This window comes from Pseudorasbora parva, chromosome 21 (assembly GCF_024679245.1).
Source record: "Pseudorasbora parva isolate DD20220531a chromosome 21, ASM2467924v1, whole genome shotgun sequence".
NCBI classification, from domain to species: Eukaryota; Metazoa; Chordata; class Actinopteri; order Cypriniformes; family Gobionidae; genus Pseudorasbora; species Pseudorasbora parva.
In genome coordinates this window covers 7,054,140-7,076,018 of record NC_090192.1, presented here as the reverse complement: position 1 = coordinate 7,076,018, position 21,879 = coordinate 7,054,140, and the positions used below count along the sequence as shown (strand labels likewise).

Below are 21,879 nucleotides of genomic sequence, written 5' to 3'. Positions count from 1 at the left end.
TTTCAGTGTTTTTGTTTGTTTTGTTTTTTTATTAAAAAAAGACCTAAAGAATTTCCAAAAAATAGAATATTACACACAAAAAACATCCAAAAAAGTACACATATTAGGGAGGACAAAATGTGTCCTCCTATTTATACTGTAGTTTTTTATTATTTCAGTTCTCAAAAAAGAACGTAATACTTCTTTTGTCAAATACCGGACCTTTTCATCTAGATCCAAAGACACTAAAGGTACGTTTACACGACAACAATACACTAAAAATTGAATAGCGTTTCCTATATGTGTTTTCTACGTACAGAAGACAATGTTGTCAAAATGATCCCCGTTTACACGGATCCGCAAAAATGACTAAAAACGCTGTATTCTGCTGCCAGGCCAGTAGTTGTAAAGAAAAACTACACATCTATAGACTAAACACATAATACGCATGTGCATGACTGAACCATTTTCACAACTTTGAGTTTTTGTAGTTTACATGGAGACAATAGTGTTTTTTTTTAAACTTCCACTTTGAATCCCATTTTCAAATGTTTGCGTTTTCACGCCCCCAAAACGCTGCCGTCATAACAGTGAATGGCTAAAACACATAAAAAGTTTTTAATGTTTAGTTCAAAATGGCGTCATGTAAGCGGCCCCTTAGATATAAAAATTCAAAATTCTTCATCTCACAATACATCACCATAAACAATACATGCAATATAACAATGCTTAACTTAAACTTTGCATTCCTTAGTTACAAAAAAACACATTTAAACAGGCAAATTGTTCATCATGCAGAGCTCCTTCGACTGATGGAATGGATTATGGAAAATGTGCTAGTCTTAAATACTGTGAATAGTTGTGCAGTTGCTTACAGTCTTGTAGAGTTCTTTCCCAGCTTAAAGCTGTTTCTTGCTTTGTAAACCGAGGGCCCCGGACACGCAGTACGGGATGATACTAACCGTGGCGAGAGGAACGGTGGCGCTCTTGCAGAAAGACAGCAGGTAGAAGAGGGCAGCGGTGTGTGTGGGAGGTTTAATGGAATCGAAGAGATGCAGCAGAAACAGAGAGGCGACGATACAGGCGATCCTGACATGAGCACTGCTGCTCTTCTTGCTTTCCGTGTACAGTGGAGAGTGAAGACCGAGTCCCAGACCGAACAGGGTGCCCATGTTCCTCAACAGGCTGGCGAACGGTGTGGTGTCCAAATGGACCCAGGCTGGATTGACGCACCACCTCTGGGCTTTCTCGAGGGTCCACAGAAGGTCCACGCCCAGAGCTTTCAGGAGCACGTACAAGCCCACCGCGAAAGAGAGCAGGAACAGTGTGACGTTGAAGTAATGCTTTAGACTGGCACTATAGATCCATTTCTGTCTGTTGAAGGCCTCAGCAACAATCATGCCTGTAAAGAACAATTATAAAGTCAGTTGTACTACCTAAATACTTTAACACATTACTTTCATGCTGCAGTAGCTCAATGTATATAAATTGTCAAAAGTTTGATTAATTACAACATTGTAATGTTTTTGAAAGAAGTCACTTTTGCTCATTAAGGCTGCATATATTTGATTTAAAATACAGTTAAAACATTGGATATTGTGAAATAGTATTACAATTTAAAATTACTCTTTTCTGTTTGAATATATTTTAAAATGTAATTTATTCCTGTGATCAAAGCTGAATTTTTAGCATCATTACTCCAGTTACATGATCCTTCGGAAATCATTCTGATATGATGATTTGCTGCTCAGTTAATATAAAATTTGTGCTCAACTATTAACAGTGCTTTTTATGTTGAAAACCTAATCTTTTTGTGAAAACAATGAGACATTTTTTCCCCCAGGATTCTTTGATGAATAGAAAGTTTACGTTCTTAGAAAAAAGGGTTCATTGGGGTTCTTATAGAACCATAGCGTTCTTTACTCAACTCCTCCTTTTATGCTAAAAAGGTTCTATAAAGACAAGAAAGGACCCTTTTGACACTTTAAAAAGGGAACCTTTTAAGGTTCTATATAGAACCTTTTCTTCTAAGAGTGTACAGCATTTATTTGAAACGGAAATCTTTTGTAGCATTATAAATTTCTTTGCTGTCAATTTTGATCAATGTAATGTGTTCTTGCTGAATTAACGCAATTCATTTTTTTCTTTAGTCTTTCTAATCCCAAACTTTTGAATGGTATTGTACCACAGTTTCAAAAAATAAATAAGCAACATAAACATTGTTTTTTTAACATTGATAATAATAAGAAATGTTTCACCAAATCAACATATTAGAAGGATTTCTGAAAACTAGAATAATGATGCTAAAAATTCAGCTTTTCATCACAGAAATGATTTACATTTTTAAAATATATTCAAATAGAAAATAGTTATTTTAAATTGTACTAATATTTCACAATATTACAGTTTTTACTGCATTTTTGAATGAATAAAGGCAGCCATGGTGAGCAAAAGAGACTTTTAAATCGTAATTATTCTAAATTGTTGACCGGTCCAAACTGTCGATTTTAAGTTTCAACATTATGATGGTTTCATGAGATGCTTACCTGAAATAACACCTGCGAAAACTTGATGGGGGAAATGAGCAGCGATGAAGACTCGGGAGAGACATACACAGACCTGGACTGTCCAGAAGAGTGTCCAAAGTGAACCACGCAAGTATCTGATTTAAAAAAAAAAGAAAAAGAAATTTTAAACATATTGCAGAAGCAACTATTTTGAAACAAGCTCCTGATGATGTGAACGTAGCCTAATTGTGCTAAAGATTGACTTACAGGCTCTTGGACGATGATTTCTTCTCTTTGCTCAGCATTATGGCGAGGATGGAGGTGACCAATGCATAGTAAACCCCAGCAGCGCCCATAGCATGACCAGATGGACTGCCTGCATCAAGAAGGAGATAAGTGATCAAAGTGGGCTTTTGATGTATGATGAAAAAAGTGTTTGGTGGACAAATGTGGTACTTCTAGAAGGGAAAGACGCACCTGGGCCGGTCTCGCAGGTCATGGGATACTGTTCAATATGTGGCGCCGAGCTGTTGATGTAGTAGGGAGTCTCATGGACCCACCAGTATGGACGTTCTCCAAACAGGATCCTTGAATAAATGAATCAACTGTCATTTTTTTCTCAATGAATATCAATTAATAAGACTCAATTTTGCCTTTGCTTACCATTTGAATACTAAATTGAGCCAATCTCCTATCACAGCCACCCAAATGAGCTTGATTCCGACTGATTCTTTCAGATGGAACCAGATGGGAAAGAAGATGAAGAATGTGTTCCTCAGATCTGCCGCGAAGGAGACGAAAAGAAACCATCCTTGGGCGTCTTTGTAATGGGTCTGCAGGTATTGGGTGCTACTCACCCCGAATCCGTGCACTGTATCCATCACAGCGTTCATCTTAAGATGTTCTCTAAGGCAGAGCTAGTCAAGAGTGATAGTCCTCCACCACCTGCCTGTGGTTTTTATACTAGCAGGCCCACCACCACAACGCATGGACAAACCGATCTTTGAACCTTGCACATGTGTAATAAAACACAGAGTGGAACAGAAAAAACCCTGCCAGAGTTAAGAGCGTGTTTGTCCTGTCAGAAGAGATAACGCACAAACAAGTTCAGGAGAAAAAGGACGTAGAAAAGACGTAACAGTGAAACACTGAACTCATCTGTGACCTCAAAAACACATCCAGCCTCAGTCAACATCTTGTATATAATCTCAAAATTCTTTGAAATTGAAAAAGTCTTCAACTATTTGCACACATTTTAAAATAAATGTGTGATTCTTACAAATAAATAAAATAATATTTATTAAAGTCATTGGCCACTTTATTAGGTACACCTTTTTTAGAACCGTGTTGACCTCTTTTGCCTTCAAAACTGCCTTTTTCATGCCATAGATTAAACAAGTTGCTGTAAGTATTCCTCAGTGATTTTGTCCAGATTGACCACATCACACAGTTGCTGTAGATTGTCAGATGCACTTCCAAATTTCTCTTTCCCATCCCCAAAATGCTCTAGATTGAGATGGGGTGACTGTGGAGGCCGTTTAAGTATAGTAAAGTCAGTGACATGTTCAGGAATCTAGTTTGAGATGATTTGAGCTTCGTGGCATGGCACGTTATCATGCTGGAAGAGGCCATCAGAAGACCACAGTGGTCATAAAGGGATGGACATGGTCAGCAACAATACTCTTAATAGTGGCTGTAGCATTTAAAAAATGCTAAATTGGTACTAAGAGTCCCAAAGTGTGCCAAGAAAATATCCATCACACCATTACAGCACTAGCTGCCTGAACTGTTGATACAAGGCAGGATGGATCCATATGTTGTTTACACCAAAATTCTGAACCTACCATCTGAATGTTGCAGCAGAAACTGAGACTCATCAGACCAGGGAATGTTTTTTCCAATCTTCTCCTATTTTAATGAGGCTATGTGAATTCTAGCCTAATTTTCCTGTTCTCAGCTGACAGGAGTGTCACCGGTGTCCTTTCTGCTGCTGTATTCAATCTGCTTTAAGGTTTGATGTGTTGTGCTCTAGAAATGCTCTTCTACAGACCTCGGTTGTAACCAGTGCTTATTTGAGCTTATTTTCTATCAGCTCGAACCAGTCTCGAAATTCTCCTCTGTGGCATTTTCACCCACAGAACTGCCACTCAGTGGATATTTTCTCTTTTTTTAGACCTTTCTTAGTAAACCCTAGAGATGGTTGTGCGTGAAAATCACAGTAGATCAGCAGTTTCTGAAATACTCAGACCAGCCCGTCTGGCACCAACAACCATGTCACATTTAAAGTCACTTAAATCACATTTTTTCACATTCTGATGCTCAGCAGATCTTCTTCACCATGTCTTAATGCCTAAATGCATGGAGTTGCTGACACATGATTTGCTGGTTAGATATTTGCGTTAACTACCAGTTTAACCGGTGTACCTAATAAAGTGGCCAGTGAATTTATATGTTACATGAAGAAAATCAAGCCTAATTTGTTGTTTTCTTAGTAGTCTATTTGAGTTTCTTTTATCACCAAAACAAACATGTGTTGTAATAATCTATAGACCTACGTCATTTTGACACTTGAGGAACTAGAGCAAAACTTTCCCAAAACAACAAGGGGAATCCTGTTCAGAAGATAACCTCAGAGCTGTGGCAGTCTATCACTCTAAGACAGCCACTCATTTGGCTGCTTGCATAAGCAGTTTCTGATTTGCATTGAATCACTTGTTTACGTGTGTGTAGTTACAAAGTAAATCAATCATTACTTAAGTTGATCTGCTTAAATGACAAGCTAAACTGGAATGAATGCATGGATTTTTCTAGCTGATATTTGTGTTCAGTTATATTTCCCCTGGTCAAATATATTTACAGACCATCCTTGCATCAAATAAAATGTGAGTGGTGTTTGCTAGTATAAAACTCTGCAAAGGTGTTGGATTGGTAAAAATAAATAAATAAATAAATGTGTCGTCCGAAATTGTATACTGAGTAGGTACTACATTTCATTTTACTTCACAAATGTTTAAAAAAGTATGTTCTAGATAGAATTAAAGAAATTTAGACGTACTCCATCCACCATGTTGTTACTGTTTCGTGGCCTCCCAGCATCATTTCACCTCCATTCACAAATCCTCTCCAGTGTCTTTCCAACCTCGCCGGAAGCAGTAGGTCATTCGGGTACTTTTTCGAACAATGTGAGATCAAGTACACATCCCTAAGTCAAAACCCTTATGAAAAAGAGGTTTGCTTGATTGTATTAAATGTGCACTTCCCGTGTACTTCAAATCCTAAAAGTGCATTTAAAAAACTGTACTTGCAGATAATGTTATATTAATTAAATAAAAGGCCACTTAAGTGTAAAGTTAAAGTGTACACTTTCATGATTTTTTCTTAACACACTTAAGTACACTTTTAAAAGTCCACTTTGTAATAATGTCTTATAAATAAAGACTTTTGTTGTACTTAAAATAAGGTCATTTATTTTGATGTGTTGACTAACATGTGATGTGTATGTAATATGTTACACTTTACACTTATTACACTTTAACTCTATTTCTATGGAACTATGGAAATAATTAAGAATTACATATAAAGAAATTAAGTACTTAAGTGGGTCAAAAAGCACTAATTGTATTTAATATACATTTAAACTATTATACATATATAAATAACATGCAATTAAGCATCTAAATACATACATATAAATTAATAAGTGAATACGTTTAAAATAAATGTATTATTTCTGTAGTAAGTACCCTTTTTTAAAGGTAAATGTGCTTTTCCTTAAGGAAAGAGCCCAATTGAAACGTGTTGTAAGAACATAGCACCATAAAGAACAACAAAACCAAATCTCAAGTCAGAAAACGGATGGATCAATGATTTTGCAAAACAGTAATCTTTCCTTTTCCCATGTACTGAGTGACGAAGGATCACAAGCCATACAGATCCATTAAAGTCAAAGTCAAATCATTTGCATTAAATGCATGACTTTAAGATGTCATCATAGTGACATCACACTTCATGAAACCAAAGACAAAACTTAAACTGTGTCCTCTCATCGGTTTTTTTATCAGTGTTTGCCTCATCAGCATCATCACAGGTGAAAGGTCATGAAATCGAGGGCCCCGGAGTTCTCCAGCCAGCATGCAAACAAACAAAAAAAAACCTAGCCTTGAATAAAGTCCAACTAGAACAGAAAACTGGGGTCGAGTTTAGACGAAACCTGGCAGCCTGCCTTCATATCTCCACTTTGATCCCCATCCCTGCGCCTTGCGTCTACCCTACTAACCAAACGCGCATTCGTCCAGGGTGACCGTCCCGATCTCAGGCTTCAGAGATGGACCTGTTTCACAGCTGGGGGGTGAACCTAGCTGTCCATTTGCAGACAGAATACCGGGATTATGAGAATCTGTTTCAGTGGGTCTCCTCGGTGGCGGATCTCCACACCACATTTTTCGTGTTTTTCCCCATTTGGTTTCATCTGCACAGAGACGTGGGTGTTAAACTCATCTGGGTGGCCGTGGTTGGAGACTGGCTAAACCTCGTCCTGAAGTGGTGAGATGCTCTTTGGTTTGTGTATTCTTAATTAAAACGTTTCTCAAAGCGGAAAAAAATCCCCAAACTAGTATATAATGTGACAAGATTATGCTGGTGCATAATAAATTGGTGCATTATCAGAAATATTGAGCAACTTTATATTAAGTGTCTTTAACTTTGACATTTAAATGAATGATCTGATGCACTTTTACACTGTAGTTATATGTAATTAATTAGAGCTGTAATTAATTTGTAATTAATCTGTTGACCCTTGCCTTACCCCTTAAACCTACCCATACCACCAACCCTGTCCCTAACCTTACCCGTATTACACTTCATTTAAAGTTGGACCAGAAATATACATTTTTAATTATTTATATTAATATTAAACTTGCATTATTTGTTATTATTCATTACCGGTAAATAATATTTATATTACATTATTAAATTGTGTTGTATGTTATCTTTGTGCTCTTGTTCTCCCTCTTCAAATAAATGAATAATTTAAATATTTCTATATTTTGTGATATTCATAGGGTGCTTTTCGGTGAGAGGCCGTACTGGTGGGTGAATGAGACTAAGTTTTATGGCCCTATAAAACATCCTGAACTGCAACAATTCCCCATCACTTGTGAAACGGGACCAGGTATATTAAAATTTATATTGCATAGCTATCTGTGAAAGCTGAGAAAGCTGTGATTGACCAATCAAAATCAATCAAGTGGTCACAGACTTGGCAATCTACAATCTCTTTTTTTTTTACACAATAAAATTTAAATCGGTCAGTATTGCTGAATTAAAGCTTCCCAATCTGCTTCCAAATTGCCAATTTTTGGCTGATTGTATATTACATCCCCTTCTTATTACTTTATAACTGAATATGCCATGTGTGAATTACAGCTCCCAATTAAATCTGCTACTCTATATAGCAGTAGTTATGTAATTTAACTGATCTATTCTGCTGATCTAATCTCTCATGTGGAAATGGATCTGGCACCTGGTTATCGTACCACTTCAGTTCAAGGGCCTATTATTTATGAGTAATATTACACCTATTGCTGCCGAGTATCCATTCATTCTTGACCTGAATTAGTATTCAAATGGCTCATAAATTACCTGATATAAACTGATATTTTATCTAAATGGCTGCTTGTATTCTGCTGGTTTTATCTAGTTTTAGCTGGTCTCACTGTCTGACAATCATGAAGGGTCCTATCATACACCTGGCAAAATGCGACGTCAGGCATGACGCAGGTGTTTTTTGCTAGTTTCAGCGCGATGCAGTTATCATTTTCACATCCAGCGCCATCTTGTTTAAAAGGCAAACGCACTCATGCCCATCAGTTTGCCCATGAGTGTGCTGTCTGAAGACGAGGTGTGTTCAGGCGCATTTTTGTTGTGTTGCTATTTTGAGGAACTGAAAATGACTGCACCATTGACCAACAAAAACCTGGTCTAAAGTCAAATGTATTTTTTGTTGTGATGTGCACCTATATATGGGTGTATCACAGTATGTTTTGTGTTATTTAAAGGGAGTGTTGCGACTAAAGGTGGTTGTATAAATTGCGTACACTACATTTTTAAATAAAAAATAAAAGGATTCCTTTCTGGAGAAGCATTCTGTCTTTCTGCTTGCAAATTTCACCATGGAAATGGCAAATCCGCCATGCTGCAATGAATGCAAACCTGGCTTTTAAAGGCAATGGGAGATGAGACTCTGATTGGTTTATTGCACGTTAAGCCCAAAACACGCCCTTGACTCATTAAGAGACTAGATACAACCCTTTTGGACCATTTGCCTGATGCCGTTTTTTCCGTCGTTAAACTAGCAAAAGTGCAACACACCCAGTGAGTGCACCTGCGCCATGTGCATAAAGGTGCATAGCACTATGCAACTTTCCATCCACTGGAGAGCGCCTATTCTAAACAAAGGCGTAGTTTGATGACACCAAGTGTGAGCGCAGTATCTTGGGACATGTGGTCTTTACCTCATAGCCGGTGGAAAATAGGACTCGGGCAGAAATTATGTTAATGGATGCGGTTATTAACGTTACTGTAGTGTAAAGCAGAGCAGGACCGAGTGTTGTGGAGCTGAGCATGGCCGCTGGAGCGATTGTTAAACAAACACACGGCTCGCGAACACTGGGACTTTTATTATGACGGGACGGGATACAGTCGCCAGCGCTCGCACTTCTGCTTATTCCGGTCAGGTAATGCAGCTCTGTTTATCATATCAGATACATTTAAGTGTGTTTAAAATTATGTTATGACATTACTCTGTGCGTTCGCTCGGCGCTGCTGTGACATGTTCACACTGCTAAGAGAAAAGCGCTTCTGCAGAATAAAACTGAGGGAAACGCAGATATGACGCGATTGACAGGCGACTCGCTCAAACACTATGCTGAAACGTCCCGGGTCATTGGTTAAAATAGCAATTTTCTCACAATTTACAAATAGTTGGAAAAATTTAAGATATTGTAAGAACTCAACTGAACAAAATATATAACACTGGTATAGTGGTTTTTGGATATTTTACTGCAAAAATACTACATAGTGCACCTTTAAGACCATGCACGCAGATTGTTAAAATAGGGTTCGAAACCCTCCTTAAACCAACCAAGAAACCAGCCAAGACCGGCAAACCACTTTAGGCTGATTTCAGCTGAGCTGAAAAGTTCCTGACAAGATGTATCTCTGATCAAACAATTGTTTTTCATATAATCTCTGTTTAACCTTTGCCCTGTGTTCACCAGTGTTGGGTGTAACGCAATACAAATAACACGAGTTATGTAATCAGATTACTTGTTTTAAGTAGCGAGTAAAGTTACACACTACTTTTAAATTTGCAACAGAATATCCGTTACTTTTTTAATTAAGTACAGAAAAGTACTAGATTGCCATTTATTGACTGATAGCTCTCATGTCCACATGTTGAGAGAATCAGGAGTAAGTGCAGATGCTTTGCGAGCAGTGTGAACATGTTTATATTGTAGTGTTGTGTCCAATTCAACCATACAAATTAGCAAAAATTACTTTAGATGAGCATCATGAGAGATTAACATTCTTCTCCAGAATAGCTGCACATCTGAAAGGTTTGTTTGAGCTGCGGCCTCTACTGTACAGGTGTCAGTTTGAGGATTTATTCACTTTTGGTGTGCGCTGTAAACCTGAATAAGTTGGCAAAAGTCAAAACAATTACGAACGTGAAATATTTTAGTAAGCTAATTCATATAAGTAACAGAGAAATAACACAAAAGTAACACAATGCATTACTTTCCATAAAAACGAACTAACTTAGTTACTTTTTTTTTTTTTTTTTTGCGGTAACGCAATAGTGTAAAGCCTTAACTTTCCCCTAAACTGTTTTTCACCACAATGCTTTTTTGTTTTTTTGTCAGGGAGTCCATCTGGTCATGCCATGGGTTCTGCAGGAGTTGGGTATGTAATGGTTACAGCAGTGCTTTCCATTGTTGCTGAAAGAAAAATGCCTCCTTTAAGTTATAGGTGAGTCTGAGACGTGATAAGTAGATCTGTGAAAGATCTATGAACTCAAGAATGATCTTAATGTTTCAATATACAGTAATGTCTGCTTTTAGATTTTTACAGCTGATGCTCTGGATGCTTCTGGGTTTGGTGGAGTTACTGGTGTGCATGTCTAGAGTTTACCTGGCAGCACATTTCCCACACCAAGTTATCAGCGGCGTTATTTCAGGTAGGTGTCTTCATTTTTTGTGTTTCAATAACATTGAGGGCCCTATCATGCATGCGAAATGCGATGCCAGGCACGATGCAAGTGCACTTCAGACTATGAGCTTAGACCGTTAAAATAGGGTCCAGATTGTCCATGATGAAAAAAAGGAAAAATATTTGAAGAAATATTTTACAACTGTTGGTCTTTTATTTCCAGGTATAATTGTTGCAGAAACTTTCTCTAGAGTGCAGTGGATCTACAATGCAAGTCTGAGAAAGTATTTCAACGTCACGCTGTTCCTGCTGCTCTTCGCGGTGGGCTTCTATGTGCTTCTGAAAGCTCTTGGTGTGGATCTGCTCTGGACATTGGCAAAGGCCCAGAAATGGTGTGTGAAATCAGACTGGGTCCTTATGGACACAACCCCCTTTGCCAGCCTGTTGAGGAACATGGGTACCCTGTTCGGTCTGGGGCTTGGTCTTCACTTGTCAAGCAACAATGAAATGAGTAGCAAGAAACACATTAGCGCCTCTTTCAGGACAGGATGTATTGGTGTGTCATTGGTGTTGCTGCAGGTCCTGGATAAGATGACGTTTTCCTCGAGCAACCAGTTACTTTTCTACCTTCTTTCATTCGGCAAGTGCGCTGTTGCTTTGGTGCTTCCCACTGCACTTGTTCCTGGAGCGATGTCTTGGATTTTACATGAAAACAAGCATAAAAAGGACCTGTAGTGCAGATATCTTGCAAAACTTGAACTTGGTGAATCGTAACCATAGAGTTTGACTCATGCCGTTTTGCATTGCAACTGATTCAGTTTTTATACTGTACAAACTGTATTTTTTATCCCCCTACACTGCCCCTACACCTAAACCTACCCATCACAGGAAGCATTGTGCATTTTTACTTTCTAAAAAATTTAATCCTGTATGATTTATAAGCATTTTGAAAAGTGGGGACATGGCCAATGTCCTCATATTTCACCCTCTCCTTGTAATACCTATGTCATACCCTATGTCATTATACACATTTGTGTCCTCATATGGTTACACACAGACACACAAACACACACACACACACACACACACACACACACACACACACACACACACACACACACACACACACACATACACATATGGTGCCTTTACATACACATGAACTTCCCATCCTTTATCCATAGGGTTTAATAATAAGTTGGCCCCCCAGCTATAACAGCTTCAACTCATCTAGGAAGACTTTTCACAAGGTTTAGATGTGTATTTATGCAATTTTTTGTCTATTCTTCTAGAAACACATTTTTGAGGTCAGGCACTTATGTTGGACGAGAAGGTCTGGCTCTAAGTCTCCATTCTAATTCATCCCAAATGTGTTTTTTCGGGTTGAGGTCAGGACTTTGTGCAGGCCAGTCAAGTTCCTCTGCACCAAACTCACTCATCCATGTCTTTATGGACCTTGCCTTATGCACTGGTGCGCAGTCATGTTGGAACAGGAAGGGGCCATGCCCAAATTGTTCCCACAATGTTGGGAGCATGTCTAAAATGTATTGGTTTGCTGAAGCATTAAGAGTTCCTTTACCTGGAACTAAGGGGCCAAGCCCAAACACATGAAAAACAACCCCACACAATAACCCCCCCTCCACCAGGCTTTAAACTTGCAAAAATGCAGTCAGGCAAGTACCGTTCTCCTGGGAACCCCCAAACTCAGACTCGTCCATCAGATTGCCAGACAGAGAAGCGTGATTCATCACTCCAGAGAACACATCTCCACTGCTCTAGAGTCCAGTTGCGGCGTGCTTTACACCACTGCATCCCAGGCTTTGCATTGTTATTGTTGATGTAGGGCTTGGATGCAGCTGCTCGACCATGGAAATCCATTCCATGATGCTCTCTACACACTGTTCTTGAGCTAATTTGATGGCCACACAGAGTTTGGAGGTCTGTAGCTATTGACTGATTTCTGTGCACTGTGCACCTCAGCATCTGTGATTTTACCATAGACTGTAAAAAAAATATGGATGTAGTGTCCGTGATATCACCCATAGGATTCCGATAAGCCGTTCTGAAGCTTAGAGTAGGGGCGAGCTGGGCGTCTCCATCTTGCAAGCGAGTCAGCGCACGTCACTCCAGGATAACAGAAAATGGGCAAAAAGGTGGGATGTGGGTGGAGCTTAGGTGATGCAATTACTATAGACGATGGATAAATGGCTATTCACCTGTCACTCAAAGTGACCACGCCCTTAATTATGCATAACTTTAAGGCTTAACGTAAAGGAATGAGTTAAAAAAAAAAAATCAACCCGCTCACAGTTTTCATGAAGGTCAAGATTAGCCGTATAGGCCAAAACCACAATTTGTACCAGACTGTAAACATGTTTTTTCCTGCTGTAAAGTTGGGAATTTTAACATGGGGCTCAATGAGATTCTGCTCCCTTCTGGAGCCTGTCCCTAGTGGCCAGTTGAGGAATTGCAGTTTGCATTACTTCCGTATTGGCTTCAAGAGAGATCGTGGGAGGTTGCCGCTTGGATTTTACGTGGCCTACCTCTTCGTGGCTGTTGTTCCTAATTGCTGTGGCATTTAAACGATGCCCAATTGGCACTAAGGGGCCTAAAATGTGCCAAGAAAACATCCCGCACACCATTACACCACCACCAGAAGCCTGCACAGTGGTAACAAGGCATGATGGATCCATGTTCTTATTCGGTTTATGCCAAATTCTGACTCTACCATCTGAATGTCTCAACAGAAATCGAGATTTATCAGACCAGGCAACATTTTTCCAGTCTTCAACTGTCCAATTTTGCTGAGCTTGTGCAAATTGTAGCCTCTTTTTCCTATTTGTAGTGGAGATGAGTGGTACCCGGTGGGGTCTTCTGTTGTTGTGCCCATCCGCCTCAAGGTTGTGTGTGTTGTGGCTTCACAAATGCTTTGCTGCATACCTCGGTTGCAATGTGTGGTTATTTCAGTCAAAGTTGCTCTTCTATCAGCTTGAATCAGTCGGCCCATTCTCCTCTGACCTCTAGCATCAACAAGGCATTTTCGCCAACAGGACTGCCGCATACTGGATGTTTTTCCCTTTTCACACCATTCTTTGTAATCCCTAGAAATGGTTGTGCGTGAAAATCCCAGTAACTGAGCAGATTGTGAAATACTCAGACCGGCCTGTCTGGCACCAACAACCATGCCACTCTAAAAATTGCTTAAATCACCTTTCTTTCCCATTCTGACATTCAGTTTGGAGTTCAGGAGATTGTCTTGACCAGGACCACACCCCTAAATGCATTGAAGCAACTGCCATGTGATTGGTTGATTAGATAATTCCATTAATGAGAAATTGAACAGGTATTCCTAATAATCCTTTCGGTGAGTGTGTATATATACAGAAACTTTTATGTTAGATTGATCTATTTGACAGCCCTGGTAGGTACAAAAATTGGTATAGGAACAATGGTAAGTAACATTGAATTGATGTGCAATTTATAAATATAAAAAAATTAAAAAATTAAAATGGTGAGCTATAAAAATTTAAGTTGTAAATGAATAGAACCTATTGAGTATGAAACGTTGCATTATGAGACATTGAATTTACTTTTCAAGATGTTCCTCCTCTGGAATACTCTCGCATGACTATGACTAATTTATGTAGCTGTGATTTTCACTCAGATCTTTCCAAGATTATTTGAGCATGTGGTTGGCAAGTCTTCATATTCTGGAGCCTCCCTGCATATCTTGTTATCTGTGAATGGTTTTAAAGGAGGCTGACCCATTCACTAAGTAACTTTCATTCAGATCTTATGTTCAAAGGTCCCTCAGTCATGATCTGTGCATACAGTAAGGCTGTGTACATTGTACGGCTGTTATAGGAATCATTCATCTCAAAGCGAGTTATTGCACCATTCAACTATATCAGAATACTTGGAGCTACACATTAACGTCCTACCAAAACCTGACTTTACATGAACAAAGAACAGATTATTTGCACTAGATTAGATTAACAAATGGATATTTGTACGTATGTACAAATGTATTGATATGCTAATGTTATTTACTGAATTTGATTCTAATGCAGTACTAATCCAGGGATATCTCTTGGCATCCTTTTATGACTTTAATTATGGAATACTGTCTCTAGGATAGGTCTATAATTCTTTATATTTTATCAATTAACAATGTAATTGCATGTAGGCATGACTTTCAGTTTTACTTGCAGACTTTATCTGCACATGATGTCGCATAATGAAATAATAAATGTTTACAGTGGGAGACATTTTTTGTTTCTGTATTACTTTTTCCAGAGCCAGAAGGCAGAGTATGAACAAATTAATTCATTAAATTGGGTTTTAGTTTTTTTAGTTTTTAAAACTGAAAAGTTTTTCTTTACGTTATGTTTGGTTTGTTAAAAATGTTTGTGTTATAATAAAATATTTCACTTTTCTGAAAAATATCCATTTTGATTAATTTTCCTCCTGAGCACTGCTTTTAAATATTAACTTCCTTTGCCGACTTTTCTCTAACCTCTTTTATAGACGTTTAAATTTTGTTCTTCTGTGGGGTTTGTGATGGGCGTAGTAGGCCAAAGTGCAGAACATTTTGTTTATGCGCTTGGTGGCCTGGAGAATCTGTGGCCCGTTACATCACAGACTGCACAAACAACCTTATCAATGTTTTTTTACTCTTCACTGAAGGTTACGGGTTGAACGTGTCCAACACAGCCCTGCTCTGTCCTGGACAATGCTATTTGGTCATTGCCTGTAAAAAAATTTATAAAAAAAGTGTATTTTATGCAAAAAATGTATCATTTACTCACCCTCATGTCGTCAAAACCTGTAAGACTTAATCGCTCGATTCATTTGGACTACTTTTACGATCTCTCGTGACAGTGGTAGTTGTGACAGAAATCTCTTTCATTTAAATTCTCTTTTGATTTAATTTTAAATATCTTCATTTGTATTTTAAAGATGAACGAAAGACTTACAGGTTTGGAACAGAAATAATGGCACTTTATTCATGTTTGGGTGAACTAAGCCTTTAACCTGCATTAGTTTAATTCTTCTGTTAGAGGGTGAAATACTTCCATGCACCCTTGTGGAAAGAAGTCACATTAACTGAAAAAGAGCACTTTAACTGGATGTAATTTTCTTTGGATGCTTAATTGTTATTTTATGATTAAATGAAAATGTATGTCGTTTTCTATGAATGTAGTAATCTTAACTTGTTTTTAAGTACATCTTTATACACTATATTGCCAAACGTACATGCACTTGAACTTTAATGACATCCCATTCTTAACCCATGGGGTTTAATATGGAGTTGGCCCACCCTTTGCAGCTACAACAGCTAAGTCTCTTCTGGGAAGGGTTTCCACAAGGTTTAGGAGTGTGCATACACACACACACACACACACACACACACACACAACTTTTGTTAGTTGCACTCAAATCATCTTGTTCAAATTGCTTAAAAAAACTCACTGTAACTATGTACTGTAACAACATGAACTTACATTTACTGAGTTGTTTCTACTAAAATGAGTATTGACTTTACTTAATAAGTGTTTGTTCGGTCAACTTAACACTGCTGAGTGAAACAAACAAACTGGCCAGTGGATCTGCAGTTGTCAGCATGCTTTGCAAGGGACTGCACTAGGAGAGTAAATGTAGGGATTAAAGTGTTATTTTATGTATTTTTCAGTAGAGAGAAATATGAATGCACACTAGAAGATTCGTCTAGACTTTGAGACCACACACCTGTCGATTGTAGTAAAAAAAATGGAGGACGATCAACATCATCAGCTGGTTCTCCTGTGTGCGTTTTATTTTATGGGAAAAATGGGCTCTAGGTGGGGCCCAACTAGGGATCAAATGCCCAACCCCTCTGGGTAATGGTAGCCTGACGAGCCAAACCCACATCAAATGTTGGATCTGGGAACACACAATTGGCAAGGCTCTATCTGAGGGGTGGGACCAACGGTTGTCTTTCAACCAACCAGAGCACTATCAGTGGTGAGACAGCATTCACAAGCAAGTTGTGGCTGAGTCTCATGCCTTTACCCACCAGCGGAGCTAGTTGATAGATTACACTTTTGCCGTATCCAGTTGCCAAAACTCCAAACATATCTTCCTTTAAAGAATGACTTCAGTGTTGGTCTTTGTTAGCAGGGAAGTAACAGGAAATTCACACGGAACCGGTGCAACTCTGCCGTGATTATGTTAAAGGGGGGGTGAAACACTCAGTTTCAGTCAATCTCATGTCAATCTTGAGTACCTATAGAGTAGTATTGCATCCTTCACATCTCCGAAAAGTCTTTAGTTTTGTTATATTTATAAAAGAAATATAGACTGTACCGAGTCTTTCAAAAAAAAAAAAACGAACGCCTGGAGGCGTATCGTGTGGGCGGAGCTAAAGAATGACGAGCGCGCACAAAGCGGTGATGTCCTCAAGCGTGGAGAAGAAAACGCTACCCTAAATCAGATTCAACTAATACAGATATGATCCAGAATCAGATCCGGAGGCTGAAATAAATTGGAGAAAAAAGGAGAAACAGCAACATCAGGACGTCCGTCTCTGTGGTATGTACTGTATTTAGTGGCCTGTCAACAACACACTTCTTTGGTAGCTGTTGATTTTCGTATGTACTGTATTTAGTCGCTCCGTCAAAAACACACTTCTTTGGTAGCTGTTGATTTCGTGAAGTCCTGTGACGGCAGTGACTGTGGAGATCCACTTTTGCGACACGACTTAAGCGTGATGTTATGAAGCTTCCCGTCATTTCTGCATTCAAATCGGTTCAAATGCAGCGCTGCCTTCCCGGAATGCTGTGCTGAAGCGTTGAAGTCGCTTGATGTCACTCATAGGAATAAAGTGGAGCGCGGCGCGACCATAGGGCACATCAGAAGCGTTCACGGATGACTGGATCTGCACCTTAAGAGCAGTATTTATGGGCGTGAGTTTGCTCTTTCGCTCTAGTCGCGCGTGCGCGCACCCTACCGGGAGAAGAGCCCGTACAGCCCATACAAGGACCTTCCGCTCTGTCGACCTCAAGCCGACCCATACACGAAAAAAAAACTCTCCGAAACTTGTGAGAAACCGGAAGGAGTATTTTTGACTTAGAAATATTACATCAAACGTCCAACCTTAGTTTTTGAAACTTTGTCTATGTTTAGGATGGGAATCCAAGTCTTTAACAGTGTAAAAAGCTCAGTATGCATGAAACAGCATTTCACCCCCCCTTTAAGCCCACCCAAGCCCGACCACCGACTCTATAAACGATGAGATTAGCCTGAATAGATTTAGTTCATTCAAGCTCACAAGCCAACGGAGAGTTGCTGACCCTGGCTGAAAATTACATTTGTCTAGGCTAGGGTAATGCGTCAGAAGCTGTCAATCTTTAAAACACAGATGTTACTCTAAAGAACAATACGGTCACATTACTTTCCTCAAGAACATTTAATAAATGTGCTGAGGAGGATTCTTTTTTATAGTGAATAACAACCTAAATGTTGATCTGTTGATCTCACACAAAGCTATGGTTTGACTTCAGGTGACTTCTCTACATTTTTTTATACTTTTATTTTGGTTTTGTGTCCTTCTCTCCCTCTTCATTGTAAAAGCCTGATTAACATATTCTTCAAAATATCTTTTTTTGCATTCCTTAGAGGAATGAAAGTCAGTCATACATGTTTGAAACAACATGAAGGAGAGTAAATGATGACAGACTCTAATCATGTGATATTTTCCTTTCACCTAAGCAATCACAATCTCCTTATCGGTTTTTATCGCTGTAGTACAGAGTCTTGAGTGGGTCTCTTCCTCTTTGTACGCAGTGATAAACAAGATTTGATCAATGGACTCCAGTTTCAAAAAAGGTAAGGTTAATGACTACTTGGCCTGTTTTCCAGTCTATTGCATGAATGATCTGCAATAAAATAGCAAAGGCTTTTCCACACACACACACACACACACATACTCACACAGACGTACAGTACAGGTCAAGTTGGCTTAAGTTGAGGGGTCACCTCGGCTGACGTATTTAATGAAGGATGGCACAATCCTGCTGTGTAAGAGTTGAGCAACAGTTGTCCATGCGTAACAGTGATGGACGCTTGTGCTCACAGACCTGCTGTGCTTGCAGGAGCGGAGGCTGTTCAATGAATAATAGGTGAGCCTATATTTAGTCTGTCTTTTTTCTTGAATTGAATATAAAACAATACTTATTTAAAACAATAAATTGCATGTTTTGAAAATATATGATCATTTATTAGCATCCACCCCCCCCAAGATCCCCCCCCCCCCAAAAAAAAATATTTTGTGAAATATATATATATATAAACAATCAAAATATTAAACTTGGTTTATTATTTAGTTATTCTTTTTTGTTTTTTTTGGGGGGGGGGGGGGTTATTGAAATGTATGTTATGTATAATTTATATTGAACTGATTATTTAATAAAAATTGTTGTTCACAAAACAATACTAAAGCATTTTGAAGTCTTTAATGTAGAAAACATACATTTTATAGCAAATTAATTATGCATAAACTTTCCTCAGTCGTATTTATAACAAAACAAATAGAAAATAAATACATGTCTAATTTTGTTTCACACAAAGCAACAATAATTTGAAGTATTTGAAGGTAAACATGTGACAATTATATATTACATACGTCTAGCTCACAATGCCAGGGTTTATGTACTGATATAACAAAACCCAAAATCTATTTGGGCAATGTGAATGGGCTTTTACTGCATTCAACATTTTGAAAAAAACTGGACTGTAAAGATTCATCTTGGAAAATGGTGTTCCACTCAGTCACTCTGTGAAGAAAACAAAAAAAATGTCATAATGAACACAAAACTGAAATGAAATGAACAAAGATTGCATAACCATTTGGTATGGTTTTGGTACTCACAAGATCATCCAGATCATCCATGGCAGGTGGCTCTCCTTTGTTCTTAATGTCATTAAGCATCTACATTACAAAAGAGTCATTCATTTTTATAGAAAGGTAGGAATTTAGTATAAAATCAACATACTACATAAGTCCCATAACAGTAAGTGAAATGATATCTGCCACATCCAGATTAAGAGACTTACATCTACATACTGCTCATATTCTGCCATGCCATCTTCCTCCTCATTTTCCCAGTCCCTCCAGTTATCAAAGTCTACTAACAGCCATGCTGGCTGAAAGGGGGAGGAAAGAAAGCTCAGATGAATGCAATAGAAAGACAGATGGATGGAGGGACAGACGGACGGACTGATGGATGGATGGATGGATGGATGGATGGATGGGTGGGTGGTCATACAGACAAACAGATGGATAGAAAGACCATGGATGAATGGATGGATGAACAGACAGATGATAGACAGACAAATGGACAGACAGACAAGCAAGTAGCTAGATAGCTAGCTATCTAGATAGAGACGTGGACGGACGGACGGACGGACGGACGGACGGACGGACGGACGGACGGACGGACGGTAGATAGATAGATAGATAGATAGATAGATAGATAGATAGATAGATAGATAGATAGATAGATAGATAGATAGATAGATAGATAGATAGATAGATAGATAGATAGATAGATAGATAGATAGATAGATAGATAGATAGATAGATAGATACCTTTGCCAGATCTTTCTGGAGTCGAGGCCATGCCACATTCTCCTTTACTTTCCTTATTAAGACATTAATTGTTCGGTCAAAGACCTTGTCCCTTGAATCCTAAAAGAGCATCATCCACAAAGTTATTAGTTATTTTACTTAAAATGTAATTAACCCATTTCACTTATTTCATAAACTGTGGGTGAACAAAACAAGCCTTTACTTTCAGTAAAACACAATAATATGTTTACTAAATCTGAATTAAATATGCACATGTAGCACAAACTCCAGGGTTTATTTTTATATCACAAAAAGGACGGTAAGCTACTTACACACTTAAATACACGGTCATAAAATTCAATCTCATTGTAGATATTGTTGTCATCCACATCTTTACAGCTGAAAAAGAGTGATACATTATTATTATTTTAGACCATGTCTTACTTGTAAATAGTGAAATACATAATTTACCTGAAAGTCCCCCCAAAGCTTTATTTTATAGCTCAAAGGTGGCTCTTTTTGAGCTTTTGAGACTTAATGGAGCTTTCAATTTATCATAAGTTTCATTCGGATGTTTCTTCTAAAACTCTTACAATAAATAAAACAAAGCTATTGGTCAAAAGTTAGTGTTTAGCAAGAGTATAATGCTATAAAATGAACATTAATAGATTTTGCGTTCATGTTGAACACTTGTTTGTTGAGATCTCTGAATTCTAGAAAAGAGAACAGGAGAATTTTTGAGCTCTTAAAAATAAAGCAATGGCATTGATTGTTTCAACCTTGGAAACTTTTCAAAGTAGGTCCTTTTTTTTTACTGGGAAAAAAAAGTTGTAAAATACAAGAAGAAATGGTTCTTTTAAGACCTGTTGACTGAAGTGTTTTCTGGGGAAACAACAATGGTTCTTCACCGGCATCACTGTAAAAACACCCTTTGAGAACTTCTATTTTTAAGAGTGTATGTCAGCAAAATTCTGCATTTGCTTTGTATTTAATCCCATTGTCTGAGAATCACAGTCTGAATTTCCAATATTACTGAGAAAAAACTATAAAGCTAAATTAATTAATACTTACAGTATATAATAAATATTGTAAATAATATAATTTACTTACCTCAAAATAATTTTTGTTTCCTGAATATCTATCTGAACATCTTTTGGGTTTTGAACCACAAAGTTGATAGTGACGTACTTTTTCCGATCAAACCACAGAGTTTTGGCTGGTTGACTAAAAAAATGAAAGAACCCATTTAAGCAAAGTATTTCTCGTTTGGTTGCTCTTTAAAAACACAACTTTGTCATCTAACATGATGAAACCATATAGTTTAAGTTGTGAAAGTCACATGTACCATGAAGACATCAGAATGCGGCTTTTGCCATTTCACAAAAGCAACGACGTTCACACCTACCAGTTCTCTGGTCTCACAATCTTGGGCATCTTGACTTCTAAGAGAGTTGATGTAGTTTGTGCAAATGTTTTGAAAGATTCTCCTTACTGCCTAGAAAAGACAGACTTGACTGGAGAGAGCTCAGTGTGTGGCTGGCTGAGTGATTGACTCTATTTTTAGGATGGATGGTATCA

General features: G+C 38.3%; 3 protein-coding genes across 3 annotated transcripts; 1 reads left to right on the top strand and 2 right to left on the bottom strand.

Moving 5' to 3' along the window:
* g6pc1a.2 (glucose-6-phosphatase catalytic subunit 1a, tandem duplicate 2) lies at positions 1-3,429 on the bottom strand. Its single transcript, XM_067430427.1, has 5 exons — positions 3,150-3,429; positions 2,964-3,073; positions 2,754-2,862; positions 2,526-2,641; positions 1-1,381 (listed from the first exon to the last, which is right to left on the bottom strand). The coding sequence occupies exons 1-5, from the start codon at positions 3,377-3,379 to the stop codon at positions 879-881; spliced, it is 1,068 nt and encodes a 355-aa protein (XP_067286528.1). The 5' UTR covers positions 3,380-3,429; the 3' UTR covers positions 1-878.
* Positions 3,430-6,695: 3,266 nt separating this feature from the next.
* Positions 6,696-14,962, top strand: g6pc1a.1 (glucose-6-phosphatase catalytic subunit 1a, tandem duplicate 1). The gene is made up of 5 exons (XM_067430428.1): positions 6,696-7,028; positions 7,547-7,656; positions 10,409-10,514; positions 10,607-10,722; positions 10,918-14,962. The coding sequence occupies exons 1-5, from the start codon at positions 6,811-6,813 to the stop codon at positions 11,427-11,429; spliced, it is 1,062 nt and encodes a 353-aa protein (XP_067286529.1). The 5' UTR covers positions 6,696-6,810; the 3' UTR covers positions 11,430-14,962.
* Positions 14,963-19,171: 4,209 nt separating this feature from the next.
* Positions 19,172-21,879, bottom strand: ptges3l (prostaglandin E synthase 3 like). The gene is made up of 7 exons (XM_067429715.1): positions 21,707-21,879; positions 21,412-21,525; positions 20,634-20,700; positions 20,323-20,421; positions 19,788-19,877; positions 19,603-19,662; positions 19,172-19,507 (listed from the first exon to the last, which is right to left on the bottom strand). The coding sequence occupies exons 1-7, from the start codon at positions 21,733-21,735 to the stop codon at positions 19,499-19,501; spliced, it is 468 nt and encodes a 155-aa protein (XP_067285816.1). The 5' UTR covers positions 21,736-21,879; the 3' UTR covers positions 19,172-19,498.

What these genes read in the sequence shown, in the direction of transcription:
- g6pc1a.2 (XM_067430427.1), bottom strand. Translation starts at nt 3,379, where the DNA reads ATGAACGCTGTGATGGATACAGTGCACGGATTCGGGGTGAGTAGCACC. An exon ending in CTCAATTTAGTATTCAAATG is followed by an intron (nt 3,074 to 3,149) that starts GTAAGCAAAGGC and finishes CATTTATTCAAG; the next exon opens with GATCCTGTTTGGAGAACGTC. An exon ending in AAATCATCGTCCAAGAGCCT is followed by an intron (nt 2,642 to 2,753) that starts GTAAGTCAATCT and finishes TTTTTAAATCAG; the next exon opens with ATACTTGCGTGGTTCACTTT.
- g6pc1a.1 (XM_067430428.1), top strand. Translation starts at nt 6,811, where the DNA reads ATGGACCTGTTTCACAGCTGGGGGGTGAACCTAGCTGTCCATTTGCAG. An exon ending in ATGCCTCCTTTAAGTTATAG is followed by an intron (nt 10,515 to 10,606) that starts GTGAGTCTGAGA and finishes GTCTGCTTTTAG; the next exon opens with ATTTTTACAGCTGATGCTCT. An exon ending in TATCAGCGGCGTTATTTCAG is followed by an intron (nt 10,723 to 10,917) that starts GTAGGTGTCTTC and finishes TTTTATTTCCAG; the next exon opens with GTATAATTGTTGCAGAAACT.
- ptges3l (XM_067429715.1), bottom strand. Translation starts at nt 21,735, where the DNA reads ATGCCCAAGATTGTGAGACCAGAGAACTG. An exon ending in ATGACCGTGTATTTAAGTGT is followed by an intron (nt 20,422 to 20,633) that starts GTAAGTAGCTTA and finishes ATGCTCTTTTAG; the next exon opens with GATTCAAGGGACAAGGTCTT. An exon ending in AATATGAGCAGTATGTAGAT is followed by an intron (nt 19,663 to 19,787) that starts GTAAGTCTCTTA and finishes TTTGTAATGTAG; the next exon opens with ATGCTTAATGACATTAAGAA.